Below are 25,862 nucleotides of genomic sequence, written 5' to 3'. Positions count from 1 at the left end.
ACTGCTTAGAATTCTTGAAGATTGTCTCTCTTCCTACTTAGCTAGTCCTCAAACAGGAGAAAATGGTTTTCTAATAAAAAGCATTAAATAACTTAAAGTTAATTTCTGTGTATTTACTAAAGAAAAGGTCTTTGAAGGGAGAATACTAAACCTTTCTACTTAGCAGCACTAAATTACTAGGTTGGGTGCATTATAACTGATAACTATCATTTGTACCACCATCCTTGAGAAAATGATTTTTTTTTAACTTGTGTTTAATACCATCTAAGTTGGGTTTTTTTTTAAACCTGTCTTTTCAGTTACATGTGAAGAGATTTATTTAGAGTCAGTTCTCTTTTTTATGGCTTTCTGTATCTGTAAAATTTTAACTGTATCCTCTGCCACCCCAATAACCTAAACCACAGACAAAACCGATAAATGCTCTTGGATCCTGGTGTTTGTTCGCAGATTTCTAGAATCACAGAAAACACCTGCCGACATTTTCGTCTTTCCTTAAGTATGGTGGTTAGTGTCACTGGGTCTGGCTAATATTCCCTTTAAATATTCTGGTTGCTTTGCAGAATGTAGGCTTCTCTTTCTTTGAGAACAGATACAGCTGGCAGAAATGACCCTAATGACATTAAAACTGGAGTGGGGTTACTTTAGGTTTATTGCAAAGATGACGAAGTATGTGCTAGGAAGTGAGGCCGTGACCAGGAATAAAGTCTCAGTCACACTTTGTTTTTGAACAGTCTCATTTCAGACTTGGTTTGGGTCAGCGCAGGCAGGTTGGCCTACAAGGTGTTTCGTTCCTGGAACTGCAGTCCATGAGCTAATCTCAGGACTGGCTTAGAGATCTGGCTCTGACGTGTTCGCCCCAGTGGCATTGCAGTTACACACCATGGCCTTGCCAAAAAACAGGACAGCTCTCAAAAGTTAGGAGTAGAATAGAAATCCATATATAATGTGTTTTTCAATTGAAAAATGCTGAATACATCTTTACCTTCATGTTAATAGTTGTTTGAAGAGAGAAAGTATATCCTCCAGAATTCAAAGTTAAAAGCTGCATGGCAGTAGAGGAGAGTGTTAAAGATACGTGATAATCAGAATTAACTATTAATATTAGTACTTTCTTCCTGGCAGCTGGGAAGCAAGTCTTCACCTTAGTGAAATCTATTAACTATGTTCGAAAATTCCCCACAGCTATAATGTGTTACAGAAGCCAGGAATCCCATACAAGCCATTCTAAGAATTAATGAATAATTCTTATGAGACGGAAGAGACTAGGTTCCTACAAACAAGCAGATAGACAGTTTGGTGTATTTTTGTTCTTTTCTTTGCTTTCTACCAAGAGGAGGGAGGAGTAGGGTTTTGATAGGAAATGCAGAATATGTTGAAAAATCAGTTTTCTTTGAGCTTAATGCCATAAATGGAGATGTATCCAAGAATACTCGAGATAAGAAAGGAAAATTACATGAAGCCTTTTTTAAAAATCCACTAAAGTAAATGCATGAATATAACCAAAAGTTCTCCTTTTCATACATAAATCCATTCATATATGAAGAAACTTTTTTAAAAAGTTATAAATATTTATAAACCAGAATCCCTAGATTCTCGAGTTTTTTCAAACTAGTATAAGTAACAACAATTATGTTTTTATTGGGGATAAAACTAGTGAAAATGTCTGTTATCTTTCCTGGCTGAGATAACTCATTGTGGTAATGCTGGATTTTTCATAGGCAAGAGAAATTCTGTTTGGTGTGTATATCTATATTTTATTATAATAAAAATAAATAAGTACATTAATGAAGGTAATTTGATAGAAGAAGCTTTTAAAATATGAAGCTCATTGCTTCAAAAATAAGAATTTACAGTCTGAAATGGTAGAAAATGTGGGAACTACTAACCTATTTTCACTTTGTACCAACTATGGAAAATAGATTCCTGAATCTGATAAATGTATGCTTATGTATGCTGGCAATTTTATTAGAAACTGGCTTGGTATTGAGGTGAAGGAGTCTGTCCCAGCTCTCATGAACTCAACAATCTATTGGAGGAAAAGATATGTGAACAGATTATTAGAACCTAACAGAGCTTCCAGATAACACTGACACACTTTTGTTCCAAACCTCACGATAGTGCTTGATAAGCTTTAACCACCTCTCAAAATTTGTGGTGCATGATTGAGCTTATTGAGAGAAAGGAAAATCTCCAGGTGTCAGAAGCAAAGAGGGGGTTGAAAGGCAGAGATGAGGTGTGTGGACTCATGCAGCAACAGCCCTGGGGAGTTGTGACTGGTTCTGACCCAGTTGGGACTGAGAGCTGTGTCGTAAGCCTCGATGAGGAAAAGAGGTGAGACATTAGGATCACATAAGGTGGGGAGTTGGAAGTGAACCTCTGATGTAGGATAGGAAAGTCAGAGGAGTGTAATGCAAGAGAAAGCAAGATTAATTTAGTGAAATGTCTACCACTGGTAGATGACAAAGAAGCTTTTCTCTGTCATGACTGGGAAGGAACCCAAAGTCCCCTTTAACGATGTTAAAATTCTAAAGACTGGATTGTATCTCCTGCAGATTTAGAGTACACATTTACACTCCCACTTGGTGTGGGATGTTCCTACCACAAATATTAGTATAAAAATGTATCCCAGACTTGGATGCCCCTTTATAGCCTCACAGAAGCCATCACAATATCACTGGTGGGGTTCTTCAACAGCCCAAACTTCACAGTGTTCCGACAAAAAAAAAAAAAATCGGTGCCTCTTCAGATGAGCTCCCAGTCAGGCTGCTGTGAGGAAGATGTACCAGGCAGGAGGGTCACTTCTAGAGACTTGAGATCATAGGGGAGCAGTATTTTTAAAAGATAAAGTGTACGGCTCTAAGGAAAGAACAGTGGATGCAATATAGTGTAATAGTTAAGAGTATGGGATCTGAAAATTAAGACAAATGTCAAACTACAGAAAAGATATTGCAACTTACATCTCGAAGAGTTAATATGCCTAATAAAAGGCATTCCTAAAAATTGAGAAGAAAATAACAATTTCATAGGGCGGAAAATGGTCCAAGATATGAATAGAAGAAACGTAGATGGCCTTTAAACATCTGAAAGACACCCAACCTCACTCATATTAAGATAGAGGCAAAATGAGGTGCCTTGGGCCAAAACCGAGAGTCTGACAGCATCGTCCTCAGATGACAAGGCTTTGCAGCTCAGTAATTCTTAATGCTCTACTGGTGGGAATGCAAAATGTACACCTCCTGTAGAGGGAATTTAGCAACGTCTCCTCAAATTACTTATCTGTGCTTTGACTTTTTGACCCAGAAACTTCACTTCTAGGAATCCATCCCAAAGATACATCTTCAAAAATACAAAACAACATATATACAAAAGAGTTCAATATTTGCTATTGTAGTATTTGCTACAGTATTTGTAGTAGCAATAGATTAGAAATAACCCAGATGTTCCACAGTGGGAAATTGGTTCAGTCAATTATAGTATATCTAATAGAGTGAAGTACTATGCAGCTATAGAAAGGAATGAAAGATCTCTTGATAGGGAATGACTCCTGAAATATATTGTTAAATGAAAAAGCAAGATGCAAAATAGTGTACTTAATATTCTACTTTCTCTAAGAAAAGCATGTGAACATCTAAATCTTTGTGAGAGTGTATGTTTTCTTACAATTGCATAAAAGAAAAATACAACAATAAATAAAAAATTTACCCAAAACATTACCTATAAAAAGAGGAAGGGAAATAGGATAGAGGAGAAAAGGAAGAAGCAAGTCTTCTCTGAATGTACATTCTAACTCTGTAATTCTATAGAGTTCTGACTCTAGAATCATATGAATGTCTTACATAATCAAAAATAAAATTAGATCAGAAAGGGAGGGAAAGCAATTGGTGAAATTTGAAAACAAATTGAAATAAGTGAATCGTGTATTTTATCGTCTTGACATAGCCACGTAGAGCAAATTATTTCAACTAATCTATATAATACAGGTTTCTTTTCTGTACACCCTTGGTAAGATATACTCCAATGAGAAGGAAAACATGCAAAAAAATTTTTTAATTTATCCTGCCATCATTATATATTTGATCCCATTTAATGACTCTGGATGGTGAACACACAATGTGATATATAGATGATGGATTACAGAATTGTACACTTGAAACCTATGTAACTTGACTAACCATTGTCACCCCAATAAACTTTAATTTAAAAAAAAAAGAAATTATCCTGAAGGCATTTTGATAGTAACTGTATTGGTATTGTCAAAAGAATTATGTTCATGGGTAAAACAAATAACAAGCAATTATATTATTATTATTATTGTTAGGAACCAGGATTTTTCAGCATAAAAGAAAAAAAGATATAAAATCAAAGAAGTTAAGTAAAAACTTATAAGTTTTTAAACTTATTCTAGATTAAGATCTAGAATCTTATATTTCAGTTGAAAATATTGCTAATTCATAATTTTCTCCCTCTTTAAAAAAATAACAGTATTTCCTAGTTCTTACTGAAACAGCCTAGAAACAATAATAATCTTGCACCATTGAGGACCCAGCACCCACATCATGACTTCCACTGAACTGAATAAGCTCTTTGGAACAATGGCTGATTTCAGATCTGGGGCAAGAAATGTGCAAGATAAAGTTGGCCCACCTTTGCCAGAAAGCAAGAGTAATAGAGGTCATGTCCAAAGGATACAGAAACCCTGGTATCTTATTTAAAATTTCACCGATGATTATTCATCCTGCATTTATTAATGAAAATTATTTTGTATTTATCTTTCCCTCATCTATTGGAGCTATTTTGTTACCCTGAAATTTCATTCATAAGATGGCAAAAAAAGTGAGCGTGTGCGTGTGTCTGTGTGTGTGTTTAATGAGTTGATGCCCTAACAAACTTCACTGATGACAAATTACTTTTGTTTCCCTTTCTCCTACTTCTTTTGAAAACAAAAACATTATTCATAGGACCACACGTTATTTTATTATTAATTTACCTATTTTAAGTACTTTTTAAAGATATAATTTATTTACCATATAACCTACCCATTTAAAGTATACAATTCAATGTTTCTCTGTAAATCCAGGGATGTATAAACACCGCCACAAACTCCTACGTTTTTTAGTATCTTTTTTCTTTAGTATCATTCAGTTGCGTATGTTATTATATATTCAGTGTGTTTTTTGTAACTGAGATATATTTGACAAACAACATACTAATTTGATACATTTATATTGTAATATAAATATGGTAGCATTAGTATATTCAATATGTTTTAATCAATTGAAAGCATTATTAATTTTGATGCTCAAGTTGTTCATATTTAGTCATTCTCTCTTTTCCCAGACCTAGCAACCACTAATCTACTCTATGTATCTGGATTTGCCTATTCTGTGCATTTCATATAAGTGAAATTATATAATATGTACCCTTATGTGTTGTTTATTTTACTTAGCAGAGTATTTTCAAGTGCCGTTCATATTTGTAGCATGTATAAGTACTTCATTCCTTTTTATGGATGAATAATACTTCATTTTGGATAAACCGTATTTTATTTATCCAGTCATAAGTTACTGGATATTTGGGTTATCTCTCTTTTTTTACTAAGTGAATAATACTGCTATGAATACTCATACACAATGTTTTTTTTGCATAGGAATACGAGGTCTGACAGTTAAGTTTGTGAACTTGTTGCAGCGATGTTGCTAACCTTTTTTAATATCAGAGGGATTATTTATTATGCATTTGTACCAACTGGACAGTTAACCAAGTTTGCTATTTGGAAGTGCTGAAAGGCTAAAAAAGACAACCTGAACTTTTTGCCAACAATTCATGGCTCTTGCATCACGACAATGCACCAGCTCACATGGCACTGTCTGTGAGGGAGTTTTTAGCCAGTAAACAAATAACTGTGTGGAACACCCACCCTACTCACCTGATCTGGCCCCCAATGACTTCTTCCTTTACCCAAAGATAAAGGAAATATTGAAAGGAAGACATTTTGATGACATTCAGGACATCAAGGGTAATACGACAACAGCTCTGATGGCCACTCCAGAAAAGAGTTCCAAAATGGCTTTGAAGGGTGAACGAGGTGCTGGCGTTGGTGCATAGCTTCCCAAGGGGAGTACTTGGAAGGTGATAGTAGTGATATTCAGTAGTGAGGTATGTAGCACTTTTTCTAGGATGAGTTCACGAACTTAATTGTCCGACCTTGTATGTTTTCAATTATCTTGAGTCTATACCTAAGAATAGAATTGCTGGGTCATATGGTAACTCTGTACTTAAGCTTTTAAGGAACTGCCAAACTGTATTCCGAAGAGCTGCACCATTTTAGATTTTCACTAGCATTATATAAGCGTTCCTCCATATTTTCACCCACATTTGTTATTCTTTCTTGTTATAGCCATTCTAGAGGATGTGATGTGGTATTTCATCATGATTTCGATTACATTTCCCCAGTAACTAAAATATGTTGAACATATTTTCATGTGCTTATTGCTTGTTTGCATATCTTCTTTGGAGAAATGTCCATTCAAACCTTTACCCATTTTTTAATTGGTTATTTTTTCTTATTGACCTATAAAAGTTCTGGGTACAAGTCCTTTATCAGATACATGACTTGTAAATATTTTCTTCCATTCTGTGGATTCTCATTTTACTTTCTTGATGCTATAGTTTGCAGCATAAGTTTTTAAATTTTGATATAGTCTAATTTACTTGGCTTTTTATTTTGCCATTTGTGCTTTTTTGGTGTCATTCCATGTTTTCCCAAAAATAAGACCTAGCTGGACAGTCAGCTCTAATGCGTCTTTTGGAGCAAAAGTTAATATAAGACCGAGTATAATATAATATAATATAATATAATATAATATAATATAATATAATATAATACCAAGTCTTATATTAATTTTTGCTCCAAAAGACACATTAGAGCTGATTGTGCAGCTAGGTTTTATTTTCGGGGAAACATGGTAGCTCCGAAATCATTGCCTAACTCAAGGTCATAAATACAGAGAGTGCCAAAAAATATATACACATTTTAAGAAAGGAAAAATCTATTAAAATTGTAATACTCAATATGTACCAATAACAAAAGATGAATACAACTCACGGTTGACTTCTGCAATTACAAGAGGTGCTCAAAGTGGTTACCATCAGCGTCCAGACACTTCTGATTACGGCAAACTACTGCTTGGGCAACATTGACCAAAGTGTCCGCTTGTGTACATTTTTTTGGCACCCCCAGTGTTTACTCCTATGTTTCTCTCATAAAAGTATTATAGTTTCAGCTCTTACATTTATTTAGGTCTGTGATCCATTTTGAGTTCATTCTTCTATATGTTGCAAGATAGAGGGCCATTGTCATTTTTATGCATGTAGTTGTCCATTTGTCCCCTCACCATTTGTTGAAAAGAGAATTCTTTTTTATTAAATTGTCTTGGTACATATGTAAAAAATTGACTATGAAAGTTAAAATTTGTTTCTGGACTTGCAATTCTGTTCCATTGCTCTATTTTTCTATCCTTATGCTGATGTCACACTGTCTTGATTATTGTAAGCTTTGTGGTAACTTTTAAAATAAGGAAGTATGAGTCTTCTGACTTTGTTCTCCTGTTTCATGGTTCTTTGGCTATTTTTGTGTTATTTCTTACAACTGCATGTGAGTCAACGATTTTCTCAAAATTAAGTTTTGTTGTTTTGTCTTTTTTTTAAGAAAGAAATAATCCAGCAAATAAAGTAAAGGAAGGATAAAGTAAACAAGTAGAACAATATAATGATGGTTTTTGTAGATGGCCATGGGTATATGAGGGTTCTTTCTTTTTTCTCCTTTTGTGTATGTTTGGAAATTTTCAATATGAAATATAATTATTTTAATTATTAAAAAAAAAAAGCACAGGCTCTGAAGCTAGACTCTTTGTATTAGAGTTCCATCTCTGTGACTTATTCATCAAATGAACTTTACTATGTTATTTTAGATCTCTGTTCTCCAGTTTCTCATCTATAAAATTGGGGTGATAATTGTACCTACTTCAGTTTGTTTTTATGAGCATTAAATTAATTAAATTACATTAAGCTCTTGGAACACTGCTTGGTACACAGTAAGCATTGGGGGGGAAATAGACTATAAAAAAAAACTACATGTAGATTTGCCAAATCAATATGAAATGAAACAAAAAAATCTAGTCATTCAATTAGAAACTTAATGAACAAATTAACACATCTGAAAAGAGAATTAATGATTTGGAAGGTACCACAGCAGAAGTTACCCAAAACACAGCACAGAGAGATGAAATGTGACAAAATATCAGAGAGATTAAGAGACATGTAAGATAGACTGAGAAGTTACAACATTCATCTGATAGTAGTTTTAAGAAAGATCAGAGAGAAAATTCAGAAGAAACAATATTAGAATGGATAAAAATATATTTCCAGAATTGATGAAATCATGAATCTTCAAACTGAAAAAGCTCTACAAGTTTTGAGCAAGATCAGTATTCACACATAGAAATATTTTAGTGAAACTGCAGAACATCAGAGAGAACAGATAGATTACCTACCATGATAAAAGAATTTGTCAGTAGATTTAATAGAATCAATAAAAGGAATAAGAGTGGGATAATAAATATCTTTAAAGTGCTGAGGAAGAATAACTACAAATCTAAAATTCTGCACCCAGAAACATGAACAAAATAATATTTTCAGACAAACACTGAGAGAGCTTATCATTTGTGCTCACTCATTAAAAATGGACTGCTTCAATAAGAAAGATTGTGCAATTCCAGAAGCAGTGTTGGTGGGTGGGAAGAATGAATGTGTAGGCAAATATAAATAAGCATTGAGCATAAATATTAATTCAATAACAACGGCAAATTTGGTGAGGGATTTAAAACAATAAATGGTAAGTGGGACCAGTCATAATGTTATATAAAGTCTTTGTGTTGTAGAGTAAGGAGAGTAGATACATGATAACTTTGAATTTGTCAACTTATACATGTTAAATATTACGTGTAGGCAACCATGTAATAGAAATAAAAGATAAAACTTCAAAATAAGGAAAAGGTTGGATAAAAATTTTGTTAACCCATTCATTAGAAGTCAGGAAAGGAAGGTGGTGGGAAAAACATATGTAAGTTACCAAAAATAATGTTAGAAATAAATCTAAATATGTTAGTAATACATTAAATATTAGGTTGGTGCAAAAGTAATTGCGGTTTTTGCAATTACTTTTTAACCTTCTAAACCACAATAACTTTTGTACCAACCTAATAAATAGGTTAAATTTTATTGAAGACAAATGGAAAATACAAAATCCAGCTATAGGCTATTTTAAAGTTCAGCCAATAGTCTATAAAATTTAAATTCCATGAGGGCAGGGACTTTGTTCATATGTCACAGCTCCTAGAGCAATGTCAGACACCTAATATTTGTTGAATGAATAAATATGCTATTTTTGAGAAATATACCTAAACAAAATGATACAGAATGAAAGTAAAACGGTTTTTAGAAAGATATGCTGGGTAGACACTAACCAAAAAGAAGGCAATAGAGCTCTATCACTATTGCAAAATAGGCTTTAAAGCAGAAAAGCAGTGTTAGATATAAAAGTATTAATTATATAATAAGAAAAGGAATAATTTACCGGAAAAATATAGTATACTTGAAGCTCTGTGTACCCAAGAACATCGCCCAAAAAGAGAAATTCACAAGTTCACAATCATATTGAGAAATTTAGCAGATCAAACAGATGACAAAAAACAGAAAACAATATGAAAGACACAACAGTCTTTAAGAGTACATATAGAACCCTGTACCCAACAATTAGAAAATGTGCGTTCTTTACAAGTACACATGAAGCATTTATAAAAAGTGATCCCATACCAAATCCTAGAACAAGTCCAACAAATGACTATGAATTTGTACTATTCTGACCAAGTTCTCTGAATATAATGTAGTAAAATTAGAAATCAGTATACCAACTTAATTCCATACATTTGGAAATTTTTTAGAGCTCATTTTTAATAATTCATAAGTCATAGTACAAATCCTAAGGGAAGCTGGAAAACATATAGAACAACAGTGAAAACATTGTATGTCAAAATTTGTGGGGTGCTCCACTTCTTAGGTGAAATTTTTTACCCTTGAATGCATATTAGAAGATCAACAATAATGAGGTAAGCATCACTCAAGAAATTAGAGAAAGAACATTAGAGTAAAGCCCCTGCAAAAAAATGAAGGAAATAAAAGCAGAAATTAATGACACAAAACAAAGAAACCATAGAGTAGATTAACAAAATCAAAATCTGGTTCTTGGAGTCTTACAATTAGATACAAAAGATAGAGGGATGGATTGTTCAAGAAAAAAGAGACCAGATATAGATAAACAGTTTTTGGGAAAGGAAAAGGAGATGCATCTACACCTACAAAAGAGACATTTAAAATCATAGGAAAATAGGATGAACTTTATGCCCATTATGTAACTTACCAAACCTGAGTAGTCCTTGACACCAACAAATTTAAGTCAGTTTAAAATTTTCCTACCAGTGATACAAAGTCTAGTTGTTTTTAGAAGCAAGTTCCACCAAATATAAAACTGCAAATCATTCCTACCTTATAACAATGGCTCCAAAAAATACAATAAAAGGAAAGTTTTCTGACTTATTTCATGAGTTTAGCATAACTTAGGTGCTAAATCTGGAGACAATACAGAAAAATCAGAGGCCAATATTACCTACAAATGTAGATACAAAAATTCTAAATAAAATATTAGCACATTCAGCAATGGGTAAAAATACTGTACTATGACCTTGTCTCCCCAAAAATAAGACCTAATCAAAAAATAAGCCCTAGCATGATTTTTCAGGATGACATCCCTGAACATATGCCCTAATGCGTCTTTTGGAGCAAAAATATAAGACCCGGTCTTATTTTCAAGGAAACACTGTACTAAGTACAGCTTATCTTAAGAATTTAGGGATGGTTTAATATTTAGATTTAGAGTGAAGGAGGAAAAATTGGATAATATAATCTCAATATATTACAAAAAAGCCTTGAGAAAATGAGGCTGGAGTGGAGTGGTAGGATGTGGCAGCCTGTGAAGGGCCTGGATGCTCGTATATTATTCATTGTGAAGATTGGACTCTGGTGACAGCCTGCTGCCACGGGATAGATATTATTTAAAGTAGGATAGTGTCGAGATTAAGTTTTCTATTGGAAGATCATTGTGACAGCAATTTAGAGAAGCAATAAAAGAGTACACCAGTGGTAATGCAGATGAAACTGTGTAGTTAATTACAGGGAAAATATTTGGAAACAGAATCAATACGACTTTGTGGCGGATTGGATATAGACATTAGTGGGAAAGGTGGAGTCAAGAATGATTCTGAGATTTTCAGATTGAGCAATTTAATGAATAATGACTACATTCATGGAGATAAGATAATACCAGGTGGCCCATACAAGGGGCATGCCAGCAGCACTCAGCTCAGATGACAAGGGAGACTGAGCCACTGGTTCCCACAGCACACCTACTACATAAGGCCACTCTACTAAGACCGGGAGACATAGCAGCCCTACCTAATACAAACAAACACAGGGAGGCAGCCAAAATGGGGAGACAAAGAAACATGTCCCAAATGAAAGAACAGCACAAAGCTCCAGAAATAGAACTAAACGAAATGGAGACAAGCAATCTATCAGACGCAGAGTTCCAAACACTGGTTATAAGGATGCTCAGTGATCTCAGGGAGAACTTCAACAAGGAGATAGGAAACCTAAAAATGAGATAGAAACACATAAAAAAGAACCAGTCAGAAATGAAGAGTGTAATAACTGAAGTAAAGAATACAGTAGGTAGAATCAATAGTGGATTAGATAAAGCAGAGGATCAAATCAGCAATTTAGAAGATAAAGTAGTTGAATTACAGTAGCAATTTGTAGTATGATGTCTTCTCAAAAGATGGCATTAATCAAATGAATGCTAGTGTCATTCATTGTATCACAATTTTAATAGATTTTTCCTTTCTTAAAGTGTGTGTACATTTTTTGACCCACATATGTGGAAATAATTTTAATACTTTCATAAAATCCTTATAATTGGAAGTAAACCCAAATTAGTATGGTTAAAATTTATTTATGAAATGTTTCCTAAAATATCTCAGAATATTTCTAAGTATAATTATTTCTAAAACTAATTTAGGTGGGTTAATAGCACTATCACAAACCGAAAAGCAAATGTTAGTGAACAGCTAGATAACTGATCAGAATTCAGACCTTTTCTTTTAATACTTGGGTTCAAATAACTTGTCCTGTTTCTTAGAGTTTCTGTAGCACCTTGTTGGGGCATTGACATCTTAGTCTTAGAAGAAAAGATTAACAGAATAAACAATGAACTCCTTTTTCTCTGGGAGGATATGTGTACACAGATACGCATGTACAGCTAAACAAGTTTATTTCAGCAAGTTTTTCCTTTTTTTTCCCTTCCTTCAGACGATGTTCTTTTTATGGCATTGAGACCAGGGGAGTTCAGATATCTGCCACGTGCCCGTGGCGTGGTTTAAGAGGGAAATGTTCAGATTTTACAAAGTATGCGTTGTGTCAGTAGGACATGAAGGGTTTATCCCTTTTGCGTGTCAGCCTTATCTCAGGAAGAGCATACTGCATGAGCTCCCTCAGAGCTGAGCCTTCGGCCCTCATGGTTGTGCAGGCGGAGAGCAGGCTTCACGCCACATTTCTGAATCTGAGGCCGAGGAACAGCAAACTTGGCTAATCTTCAGGTCTTTTAGAACTGGAGAAGTTCTTCTGATGATTCCTTCATTCACTTACATGAATCGAATGAGTGATCCTTGGTCTTATCTGTCTGCTGTGATCAGTTCCTTTGAGAGGCTTCCACACTCATTCCTAAGAAATCCTGGAAATGTGTTCTGCCTTGAAGGTGGATTTGTGAGTATTTGAGTAGTTCTTTTTAAGTTTTTAAACTTAACACTAGGTATCAGGTACTAAAGATTAAGACATCATGGTCTAAGAAAGCAACTGTCCATGCGTCCTTTCGCTGTACATTCCTGTTAAAGTCTACATGGAGGTTTCGCTCCCTTCTGGTCACCCCACTCGGCCCTTCCCTCTCTCCTTCCTCCTTTCCCAAGAGCTGCTCTGCAGAAGACTCTCCGTTTGACATGCAATATCACATAACATAAGAGAAATTACCCTACATATTTCCAAGGTCACTGTAAGTTGTCTCAGAAGACAAATGTGATATCACAGACAACTTTGATACATGTTTTCTTTGCTTTCCTTTTGTACGAGAGAGGAGAACAGGATTATAGATGGATGCATATATTCCTGTGTGGAAATATAAAGTTCCCTAAATGCCCAGTAGTATGGGACTCAGTAAACATCCATTCAACTGAATAGTATGCAGCCAGTTAGACTTACATTTTCGAATAATATTTAATGACATAAAAAATGTTTGTATGATGATGATAGCTAAAATTTATTGGGTGTTGAGTTTTTTGCCAGGCAGCTTTCTAAGTGCTTGTATTGAGTCACTTGGTTAATCCTCGCAGCCGTCTTACTGGCAGAACGAATTGCTCTCATTTTAAATGTGAGAAAACTGAAGCTCGGAGCTTTGCAGTGGTTTGTTACCGCCGCTTAGATGGCTGCTGAGAGGCAGAACTAGAATGTAGACCCAGGCAGTTTGACTCCAGAGTCCTTGCTCAGGCATCATTATAGGCAAACGTACCAAAGAAAAGTCTATGAAGTGTTTTATAGAGCTAGACAAAATGTTTTTAATTCATTTCGTAGAGAAAACATGTTAAAGATACCCAAATCAAATTTTGATAAAGCAGAATTAGTGGAGGGGAAAGACAGCATGTCCTTCCAGATACCAAAATATAGTCTAATATATAGTACTTTTTAAAATACCATATTGTAACAGAAATAAAGAAGAAATGAGAAGAGCATGCCACTTTTTATGTTCATAGGAAGAGGCCGAATGGATGCACCTAAATATTACCAGTGATTATCACTGTTCAGAGGTATCTACACATGATTTTTCTTTTTTTCAGATTATCTACAGTGAACATTTTTAAATCATATGATTTTAGCAAGTTTATTTTTAATTCTTTTAAAACTTCAGGTTTTAGCAATATTTTATTAGTGAAATATATATTGCTATTTGATTTTACGTATAGTGTACCTGCATTTTCTGAATTGCTTGCTCTGCAAAGTGAATTCTCTAAAATGTTATATATAATTCTCTTCTAGTCTAGGGTTAAGGAGAAGGATTTCAAAATCTTTGTCTTATTTTCAAAACCTGAGTTATTAATGGTTTAAAGAAAATATATTGAAATACATATGTATATATATGTATGATCACCTTATTGAACTGTCTTGTAAGTTGTAATGGTTTTTCAATTGATTCTAGAGGATTTCATTTACAGATAACTGTTTTTCCTAGTATTTATGGTGTGTATGTTACATAACATCTCCATAAATGGAATAGTTATTTAAAAGGATGAGTAGTTCTTATAGTAACATGGAAAGATGGGTCCTGTATATCAGAAAGTGAAAAAGAGTTACAGAGTCCTATGAGGTCGGACAATTAAGTTCATGAACTCATCCTAGAAAAAGTGCTACACACCTGATTGCTGAATAGCACTACAGTCACCTTCCAAGTACTCCCCTTGGGAAGCTATGCACCAACGCCAGTGCCTAGTCCACCCTCCAAAGCAATTTTGGAACTCTTTTTCTGAAGTGGCTATCAGAGCTGTCATCGTATTACCCTTGATGTCCTGAATGTCATCAAAATGTCTTCCTTTCAATATTTTCTTTATCTTCGGGTAAAGAAAGGAGTCACTGGGGACCAGAGCAGGTGAGCAGGGAGGGTGTTCCAATACAGTTACTTGTTTGCTGGCTGAAAAATCCCTCACAGACAGTGCCCTGTGAGCTGGTGCGTTGTCGTGATGCAAGAACCATGAATTGTTGGCGAAAAGTTCAGGTTGTCTAACTTCTTCCTGCAGCCTTTTCAGCAACTCCAAATAGTAAACTTAGTTAACTGTTTATCCAGTTGGTACAAATTCATAATGATTAATCCCTCTGCTATCAAAAAAGGTTAGCAACATCGTTGCAACACAGTTCGCAAACTTAATTGTCAGACCTTATATGTATACTATAATCCAGTCTTTAAAAAATAAAAACAAGCATTGCACAAAATGCTTAATTTGAGGAGATTACTCTCCCCCACCCCCTGAATTCCTGTACCAATTTAGGTGGCTATCTTAGTTTGCTCAGACTGTCATAAGAAGATACTATAGAAAATAACTAGCCAGGTATCCTTTCGCTGTACTTAAGCAACAGAAATTTATTTTCTCACAACTCTGGAGGCTGAGAAGTCCAAGATCAAGGTGCCAGCTGGTTTAGTTTCTGATGAGAGCTCTCTGTCTGGCTTGTAGAAGAGTCTTCTTACTCTGTTCTCACACGGCAGAGAGAGAAAAGGGCAGCGGAGGGCGATCACTCTTCTTCTTACAAGGCCATAGTCCTATCAGATTAGGGCCCCACCCCCTGTGACCTCAACCTTAAACATCTCCTAAAGACTCACAGTGGGGGATAGGCCTTCAAAATGAATTTGGGGGTATACATAGCTGTGCCTAAACTTTTTTTCACCCCAATATCCTCAGATGTCCTACATTTATTTCAGACAGAATTTGTTCTATCCTTTCTTATGACATCCTTAAGGCATTTGTTACTTTGCAGTATATCATAGAAACTTTATCTAAATTTAACCTATGAATCATTTCATCGTAGACACAAAATCGAATGAAGCTAATGGCCGACAACTATGAGGACGACCACTTCAAATCCTCCCATTCCAATCAAAGCAATCACAAACCCTCCCCAGACCAGGTAAGACTGCCGTGAATGTTTCATAAAAACCACTGTGCTTCTATTTTGATGTATTTTGTACTAGCATGTTGCAAATTCTGGAGTATATGCTAGAACACTAAAAATAAATAATCAGTTGCTAAAAACTTCACTTTTAAAAAAACAGTTTCAATTTCTATATAAGAAGGTGCTGGATGACTGAGTATTTTAAGAGGAGATATTCAAAAGATCTGAGGATGATAACTAATCCTTGAATTGGGTTAAGAAAAAAATCATCTTCTCAGAGATGCTGAGAAGATTTGTAACTTGTCTTGCTTTTCTTATTAAAGATACAATGCCTTATTGGAAAAATGTAACTCTTTTCTTGTAAGTTCAATGAGGCACAACTGAGTGCAGAGGTAACTATTTTTTAATTGCAAATTTTAAAGTCTCTGCTTATCACCTATTAAACCTGAACACTGAAACATAGTTTCCTCATTCCCATTACCTTGGCGGATCCCTCCAGTATGTGTCATTCTGCAGAAAAGGCACTGGTGAGTCTGAAGGGAACCATATTCAACTCCAGTTTTTTGGAAAAAGGGAACTCTCCCAAGATCTTGAAAATGATGGATGGGGGAGAGTGGTGAACAGATTACCTCATATCCCATTGCCAAAAATCAGATTTCAACATCTCCATCACACTCAACCTTGAAATATATTGCTGAGGGGGAAAAAATAATAGTTAAGTAATTACATCCATATGACCGAAAAGTCACGGGAAACTCCCCCACTAAACATCTCCTCTAAATGATAGCCATAGTGTTGTCTTAGGAGAAGATGAAATATTGCAGATGAAAGCAACAATAATATCCAAATTGCGATTTTTTTCTAAGATTCAGAAGGTATAGTCATAATTTGATGACATTTGCTAAACCAGTTGAGGCAAGCCTTATGTTTTAGGCAAGCCAATCTTTAATGTAGGCAAAATGAAGAGTTGTCTGCCTGATGTCAGCAGTCTTTTCCTGCCAAGAAGTCATTTTGCTTTCTCCGCCTGCTTCTGGATACCTGGAATTAAATTTATGCCAGTGTATATAAGCTGAGTATTAGATCCTCTCCTTGAAACAGGTTTTGATAATAGATATGAGGAATTGGATGCCTGGGAGTAGTGGGAGGCAAAGAAATGGAGAAAGGTTGAACAAAAGGCAAACAATCAAGAAAAGTCTCCACCTTGTTAATTTTGCCCTGATCAAGCCCTGGGATAGAGACATTATCTTGAAAAGTAGGAAGCGTAGAAGTGTAATGACAAACTAATTACTAATTTTGGTTGTTTAGGGAATTAGAATCTAATATAAAAAGAGTCAAGAAATTAGAGACCATTTTCTTCTGCTACTTATGCTTATGTCTTTGTTTTAAATACTAACCAACTCTTTTTCATTCCCATGCTGCTCTGGGGCATTGTTCCCTTTGTCATCTCTCCCTGTAGGATGAGGAGGAGGGTATATGGGCATAGCCAATCAGATGATCTTAGTTCAGCCATTTTGTTCAGAACGGTGAGAAACGGCTTTCCTTAACTATAGAAATGTGGGGTTTTTGTTCGTTTGCTTTGCTTTCTTTTTTTTTTTCACAATCATTCTCACATCTTGTTTCTCTGTAACTCATGAAATCCTCTGGTGTGTTTTCTGGTTTCTCATTTTCACATGATTCCTGTGTATATTGCTGTGCTTCTGACATAGTGGGGTTTGGGTTTTGTGGCTTTTTTCTTTCCTTTTCTGTGTTAATAGTCACTTTATAATTTTTTAATACATTTTGGGAGAACTTCCAGGGCATATAACTAAATTTCTCCTGTTCTGATTTTATTAAGTAAGTACCGATCTAGTATGACTTGACAGTGTCCTGGTAAGGATACAGTGATTTATATCAAACTGGAAATAGAAAATTGACCATGTACTCTGCCAATAGATGTGGCATGCACTGTTTAGGATAATTGAATATAAATAGTCATGTTTTACAAAGCAGCCTGTACTGTGAACTAAAACCTTTCATTTCTATTTATAGAAGAATGCTCTGAATTCTCAGGTCAGTAATCCTCACAGAGGGTTTCCCCTACGGCTTTGACATCACCCTCCAACTGTCCTTAAAAATAAGGAGAAGCAAAGACATAAAGGAAGAGTTTATGAAGTCAGTCTAAAGAATTCTTTCCTTCTCTTTTATGGATTGCTGCTGTGTTCAACAGCTGCCAGGACACTGTCTAGGTTCTCCTTGCCAGGCCAATTGGCTGGAAAACATAGTCCAGCTGTGGCAGTATCTTTGATCTGATGCCCTGGAGGTTTGACTAAGGAAATCCTTTTCTTAGGAAAAATAATAATTGTGATTAATAAGTTCACACATACTGGTGTGGCCTTGCACTCTCTGGATTCACTGCCCACGCTTACGAGTGATCTCACTCTTTGGCGTCAGTTCTCCTTGAAAAGTCTGTGTCATGGTGTTATACTTCTTAAAATGAGGAGGACATGTGTACACCTCTCACTAGCAAACACAGCCAAGGAGGATAACGAGGTAAGTTGTGGAAAGGCGCATATACTATGAAGATGGGAAGCTTTCCAAATGACTTTATCCTAAGGGTGTGAAAGAAGGTAAAATGCATACTACCAACCAAAAAGCTCTGGGTTAGAATGTTGCATGCCAGACACAGCTAAAGGTGAGAAAATTAGTGTACTAATTCTCTTTAGCCATACTACACCCTACAAGAGGAGTGACTGGTATCGTGAAGCACGTGGGGCCAGACAGTACTTGCATGTAGTTCACCAGGCTCCTCCTGGAAATGAACCTGCCTTTTCTCTTTTAGCGGAACATACAAACTAGGCATGCCTTAGCCGGAAGCACCTCCCCCACACACAGGAGAATGCACAGGACTGCGTTTTGGTCCGCTCTTTTTCCTAGCCAATCAAAAGAAACATGTTAATGTTATAGGAAACAAGGCCCATAGGTAACATTATCAGGAGACTGGAAAATGAACAAACCTTACAGCGATTTGTTCCTGAAGTTTACATTTTCTTTTCTCTCAGAGAATAACTGAGCAAGAGTTCAAATGCTACTGATTTTGTTTTTTTCAATTATTGCACTATTGATCTTACTGCATAAAATATTAATTGCCATTGGTTTAACACATTGTAGTTGCGATGAGCTGGTGATAGCTGGAGTTCCTATGATACAGTATTCCGAATTTTCTAAAATGAGTTATAAATAGCATTCTATCATAATGGTTGTACCTAAAGAAATGTACGAGTGATCCCTAAAATACAGCGGAAGTCTTGACTTGCTATCTAGCTTCCTTTACTTGTTTCCATGCTAATTCAACAGAGAACAGATTTTCTTTAAAAATTGTACTTTTGAAATTAATGATTTACCTTTTCAAACGTAAGAACATAAATACATGGCTTTTCTATAGGCTGAGGGGAGAGAGAAGGGATTCTCATTGTTTCTAAGTGGAAGTAACACTTGCTTCATTCTGTGTGTCTTAGGAAGGTTGCTTGACAGCAAATTCTTTCAAAGAAAGTTTCAATGACTAAATTTCTTTTATAGGGTATTTCTTTATAAAACTCAAGGTGGTTTCCTAAGGGAAAAAGTTCCTCAACATTCAGGAGAGTAATTTGAATTGAGTTTTCTTCTTTCTTGTTTTTCCCTTTCAGAATGTAGGCCCCCATGAGGCCAGGAACTTAAATATGTTTACTTTTGTGTTCCCATCATCTAGAATGATGCCTAGTATACAGTAGGCCCTCAGTAAATATACATAGAATTCCTGAAATGTGAAGAAGAAACAGTGACATTTACATTGTAACCAACAGCCTAGAATTAGCTGTTAGCTTGAATATCAGCATTACTAGTACAAGAAAGGGAAGTTTTGAAAGCAGAGCTAGGGTCTAGAAACAAAAGACCTGTAGAGAAAGGTTGAGGATTTAAAGTCATAATTCAGTCATAGAAAAAATACCCTCAAGGTCTGTCCATGTTGTCACAAATGGCAGGATTTCCTTCATTTTTTTGGCTGAATTATATTCCATTGTGTGTATTTACCACATTTTTTCATCTGTTCATCCATCAATGGACACTTAGGTTGTTTTCATGTTCTGGCTATTAGAAATTATGCTGCAGTGAACATTGGGGTGCAGATATCTTTTTGAGAGAGTGATTTTGTTTCCTTTAGCTATATCCCTAGAAGTGGCATTGCTGGGTCATAAGGTAGTTCTGTTTTTACTTTTTGGAGGAGCCTTCACACTGTTTTCCATAGTGGCTGCATCAGGTTATATTCCTACCAGCAGTACACAAGGGTTCCTTTTTCTTCATCCTCACCAACACTGACCTCTTGTCTCTTTAATAATAGCCATTAGCAACACCCTTTTAAAGCATAAAATACAGCAATTCTGTTATGGTCTCCTTTTTATTATTATTCAATTTATTTAAATTAAAAAAAGACAAAAAAACGCTTCACCCATTTCTCCCAGCCCACCACCCCCAGCACCCCCTGCCTCTGGCAACCACCAATCTGTTCTCTGTATCTATGAGCTTGGTTTGCTTTGGCTTTTTGGTGTTCTTTTTTAGGTACCACATATAAAACATATTGTATGGTATTTGTCTTTCTCTGTCTGACTTATTTCACTTAGCATAATACCATCAAGGTCCACCCATGTTGTCACAAATTGCAGGATTTCATTCTTTTATATGGCTGAATAACATTCCATTGAATGTATACCACAATTTCTGTATCCATTCATCCATTGATGGACACTTAGGTTGTTTCCATGGCTGTTTTAAGTAATGCTGCAATGACCATGGTGGTGTATATATCTTTTCTAGTTAGTGTTTCCAGTTTCTATGTATGAATACTCACAAGTGGAGTTGCTGGATCATATGGTAGTTGTAGTTTCAATCTTTTGAGGACACTTGTTATTGTTTTCCATAGTGTCTGCACCAGTTTACATTTCTACCAACAGTGTGTACAAGGGTTCCATTTTCTTCACGTCCTCTCCCACACGTTTTGTTTCTAGCCTTCTTGATAATAGCCAACCTAACAGGTGTGAATTGATATCTTACTGTGATTTTTGTTTGCATTTCCCTGATGAGTAGTGATGTAAAACATCTTTTCATGTACCTGTTGGCCATCTTCTTTGGAAAAATGTCTATTCGATCTTCTGCTCATTTTTAAATCAGATAGTTTGGTTTTTTGGCTATTGAGTTATATAAATTATATATATATATATGTATATGTATATATATGTATATATATATATATATATATATATATATATATATATATATATATGTATATATTAGATATGAGCCCCTTATCAGATACATGATTTGCAAATATTTTCTGCCATTCAGTAGATTACCTTTTCATTCTGTTAATGGTTTCCCTCGCTGTACAGAAGCTTCCTAGTTGAATATCATCCCACTTGTTTATTTTTTCTTTTGTTGCCTTTGCTTTTAGTGTGAAATCCAAAACTCATCACCAAGACCCATATCAGGGAGCTTACTGACTATGTTTTCTTCTAGGAGTTTTAAGATTTCAGGTCTTAGCTTTAAGTCTTTAATCCATTTTAAGTTCATTTTTTTGTGTGTGGTATGAAATAGTGGTCCAGTATCATTCTTCGGCATGTGGCTGTCCAGTTTTCCCAACATGATTTATTGAAGAAACTTTTTCTTCCACATTGCATATTCTTGGCTTCTTTGTCATAAATTAATTGACCATATATGTGTGAGTTTATTTCTGGGTGCTCTATTTGTTTTCATTGATCTATGTGGCTACTTTTATGCCAGTACCATACTGTTTGAATTCGTATAGCTTTGTAGTATAGTTTGACATCCAGCTTAATTCTTCTTTCTCAAGATTATTTTGGCTGTTTGGGGTCTTTTATGGTTCCATACAAATTTTAAAGGTTTTTTTTCTTTTATTACTGTGAAAAATGCCATTGGAATTTTGATAGGGTTTGCACTGAATCTGTAGATTGCTCTGGGTAGTATGGACATTTTAACTATTAATTGTTCCACTCTGAGCACAGGATGTCTTTTTCCATTTTGGGGTCTTCTTCAATTTCTTTCATTAGTGTCTTGTGGTTTTCAGTATACAGGTCTTTCACCTCCTTGGCTAAAATTTCTCTGTAGGTATTTTATTCTTTTTGATTCAATTTTCAGTGGGATTATTTTCTTTTCCTTTTTTTTTTCAAATTTTATTTTATTAAATTTATTGGGGTGACAATTGTTAGTAAAATTACATAGACTTCAGGTGTACAATTCTGTATTACATCATCTATAAATCCCATTGTGTGTTCATCACCCAGAGTCAGTTCTTCCATCACCATGTATTTGATCCCCCTTACCCTCATCTCCCACCCCCCACCCCCCTTACCCTCTGGTAACCACTAAACTATTGTCTGTGTCTAGGGATTGTTTTCTTAATTTCTGTTTCTGATAGTTCATTATTAGTGTATAGAAATGCAACAGATTTTTATGTCTTGGTTTTGTATCCTGCAACTTTACTGGATTTGTTTATTCTCACATTTTTTTAGTGGAGTTCTTAGGGTTTTCTATACATGTCAACTGCCAATAGTGACTTCTTCCTTTCTCATTTAGATGCCTTTTATTTCTTTTTCTAGCCTAATTGCTCTGGCTAGGACTTTTAATACTATGTTGAATAAAAGTTACAAAAGTCGGCATCCTTATCTCGTTCCTAACTTAGAGGAAAAGCTTTCATCTTTTCACTGTTGAGTATGATATTAGCAGTGGGTTTGTCATATATGGCTTTTATTATGTGAGGTGTTTTCTCTCTCTATCCACTTTGTTGAGAGTTTTTATCACAAATGGATGTTGAATTTTGTCAAATATTTTTTCTGCATCTATTGAAATGATAATATAGTTTCATCCTTTATTTTGATAATGTGATGTATCACATTGACTAATTTGCAGATGTTGAAACATCCTTGCATCCCTGGAATAAATCCCACTGGACTATGGTATATGATGCTTTTATTGTATTGTTGAATTTGGTTTGCTAATATTTTATTGAGGAATTTTGCATGTATGTTCATCAAGGATATTGACCTGTAATTTTCTTGTGGCATCCTTGTACAGTTTTTGTATCAGGGTAATGCTGGCCTTGTAAAATGATTTTGGAAGAGTTCCCTTTTCTTCTGTTTTTTGGAAGACTTTGAGAAGGATTGGTATTAATTCTTCTTTGAATGTTTGATAGAATTCACCAGTGAAACCTTCTTATCCTGAATTTTTGTTTGTTGGGAGTTTTTTTATTACTGATTCAGTCTTCTTACTTGTAATTCGTCTATTCAGATTTTCTATTTCATCATGATTCAGTCCTGGTAGGTTGTATGTTTCTAGGAATTTACCCATTTCATCTAAGTTGTCTAATTTGTTGGCATATAATTGTTTATAATTGTTCAGAGTAGTCTCTTATGATTCTTTGTATGTCTGTGGTATCAGTTATAACATCTTCTCCTTCATTTCTGGTTTTATTTATTTGAGATTTTTATTTTTCTTGCTGAGTCTAGCTAAAGGATTGTCAATTTTATCTTTTCAAAGAAACAGTTTTTAATTTCATTGATCTTTTCTGTTGTCTTTTTAGTCTCTATTTCATTTATTTCTACTCTAATCTTTGTTTTCTTTCCTTCTACTTACTTTGGGCTTCATGAGGTAGTTGTTTATTTGAGATCTTTATTGTTTCTTAAGATAGGCATTTATCACTATGAATTTACTTTTAGAACTGCTTTTGCTGCATCCCATAAATTTTGGCTTATTACATTTCCATGTTCATTTGTCTCAAGGTATTTTTTGATTTTCCCATTACCAACACTCTTTTAGAGCATAGAAAACAACTATTCTTTTATCTTCTTTTTTAAAAAATAGTTTATTTATATGAGAGTTTGAAAAGAGGAGTTGTTTCTCGTTCTAAAGTTTTTCAAGGCAGTTAGAGACAATACGCCTGACAGCCTGACTATCTCACGCAGGAAAATAGGAGAGACCCATGGCGCCTAAAGGAGGCTCGCTGTAATGTTCCCTTTTTCCTGTCTTACTTCTTTTCCTCGGAAGTAAACAAGCTAAAACTGGTTTTGATGTTTTAAAGAAAAGTAAACACTGAAGTATCCCTTGTGATTCTTTACTCAGCCATCTGCTACAATAGTGTGTCTTAAGCTGAGCTGATGATATACATACCCCATAGGTCAACAGTAACTCACTAACTCACAGCCTGGGGAAATGCCAGAGCGTCTTACGAGTAGAACCTCAAGAAGCTTTTATTTCAATCTTTAAAGCCAAGTAAGAAACTTTTTATTTTCTTTCTATTCATTTGGCTATTAATCTCTTTTTTTGCTTTGGAATAACGTATTGCTGCTTAGACTGGAACAGGGTTAGGATTCTTTGCTGCCAGGAATTATTTCTTTCAAATCTGTACTTCTGTTGTATAAAGGGTACATGGATCGTTTTGGTAAGGCACTTGTGCTAGATTGAGAGTGAGAGTACTTATTGGTATGAGGGTGTTGCTACATCTCCTGTGGGCATAATAATGTTTTCCTGCAATAGCGGATGGTATTCTCTTCTGCTTTCTGCTTTCTGCTTTCTTGTCTTTCCCCTGAAACTTATAGCTATCCTTGATAAACAGAGCAGAGAAACAAACATTCTGCACCAGCATTCTTACCATCCTCGTGAAGCTCTGAATTCACTAAAATGAGAGGTTCCAGTCATCTGTACCTATTCACTCTTACTTCATAGCAAGGAGTGGAACAGAAAAAGAATTGTTTACAAAAATGGTCATTCCTCTGTGGACACAGGTCTCATGTACATTATTCCTCCTTGATGTGTTTTTGGCTTTCAGAAATGTCTGTGGGACAGTGTTGATGTACTTACATTACTTGGACAGAGCTTTTATTAATAGCTTTTAGCACAACCTTTCAACTGCCAACGTTGTTTTTCTCTAACAGATTTAGTATTAGGATCAACTATCATTTTTCTGGTCCTAATGCATTGAGCTATTAAATTCCTCATGGTTCAGCTATGTCCAGTTTTCTCTTTCACATGAATTATCCAAGAAAAATGTACACGGCTGTTTGACATAATAAAAAGCATTGAATGAACATCAGAGACTTCACGTAATTCATTAACCTCTTAGAACCTCAGTTTATTCATCTCTAGAATGAGTGTGATTATAACTGTAGTGAATGTGAAAGTAGTTTATAAAACCATAATTTTCCGTACAAATAATGGGTGTCATTTGCTAACCTGTGTATAGTCAACATTCACTTCTATAGAGCTTTTGCATGGTATCTAACACACAGATTCTTAGTTTTTAGTTTGGGAAATGTTTTTCACAGATAAGCCAGAAAAATGCTGATGGGAACAAGGTGTAGTTGTTTGACACCAAATTTTTGTATTTTTAGGGTTAGTCTCTTTAAAAATCAACATTCTCTAAAACCTACATTTTTTTTCTAACTCACAGAAATTTCCAGAATTGTAGGATATTTGCTCTAGGCTACAGGTTTTGTTAAATTTAAACTGCAGTGGTCCCCCTTTATCTGCAGGTTCGCTCTCTGTGCTTCAGTTACCCTGGTCAACTGCAGTCTGATATTACATGGAAAATTCCAGAAATAAACAATTCATAGGTTTTAAATTGTACATTCTGAGTAGTGTGATGAAATCTAGCACCATCCCACTTTGTCCTGCCTGAGACATAATTAGCCCTTAGTCTAGCATCTCCACAAGATATTCACATAACTTTTATTCCTTTACATCATTAGAATTTTTACAGTATCATTATTACAGTATATCATTATTTTATTACAGTATATTGTTATAATTATTCTTTTTTACTAGTTATTGTTAATATCTTACTGTGCCTAATTTATAAATTAAACTTTCATCATTCACATGTATGAATAGGAAAAAACATAGTATATGTCGGGTTCGGTACTATCTGAAACCACAGGTAGTACCGAACCATATATATACTATGGTTT

At 35.0% G+C, this 25,862-nt stretch overlaps 1 protein-coding gene across 13 annotated transcripts in view; it reads left to right on the top strand.

The window, feature by feature from the left end:
• ERC1 (ELKS/RAB6-interacting/CAST family member 1) overlaps nt 1–25,862 on the top strand; it is a 490,623-nt gene that overhangs the window by 399,872 nt on the left and 64,889 nt on the right. For 7 of the 13 annotated variants that reach the window (XM_019711308.2, XM_019711306.2, XM_074325175.1 and 4 more), the window contains one exon: nt 15,793–15,891. In XM_019711308.2, coding sequence (XP_019566867.1) covers nt 15,793–15,891 — 99 coding nt within the window. Of the gene's footprint in view, nt 1–15,792; nt 15,892–17,332; nt 17,400–25,862 lie in introns of all 13 variants that reach the window. The other 6 variants (XM_074325176.1, XM_074325180.1, XM_074325178.1 and 3 more) reach the window with 1 other exon arrangement.

The sequence above is a fragment of the Rhinolophus sinicus genome, linkage group LG02 (genome assembly GCF_036562045.2).
Source record: "Rhinolophus sinicus isolate RSC01 linkage group LG02, ASM3656204v1, whole genome shotgun sequence".
NCBI classification, from domain to species: Eukaryota; Metazoa; Chordata; class Mammalia; order Chiroptera; family Rhinolophidae; genus Rhinolophus; species Rhinolophus sinicus.
This window is presented reverse-complemented; position numbering and strand designations above follow the sequence as displayed.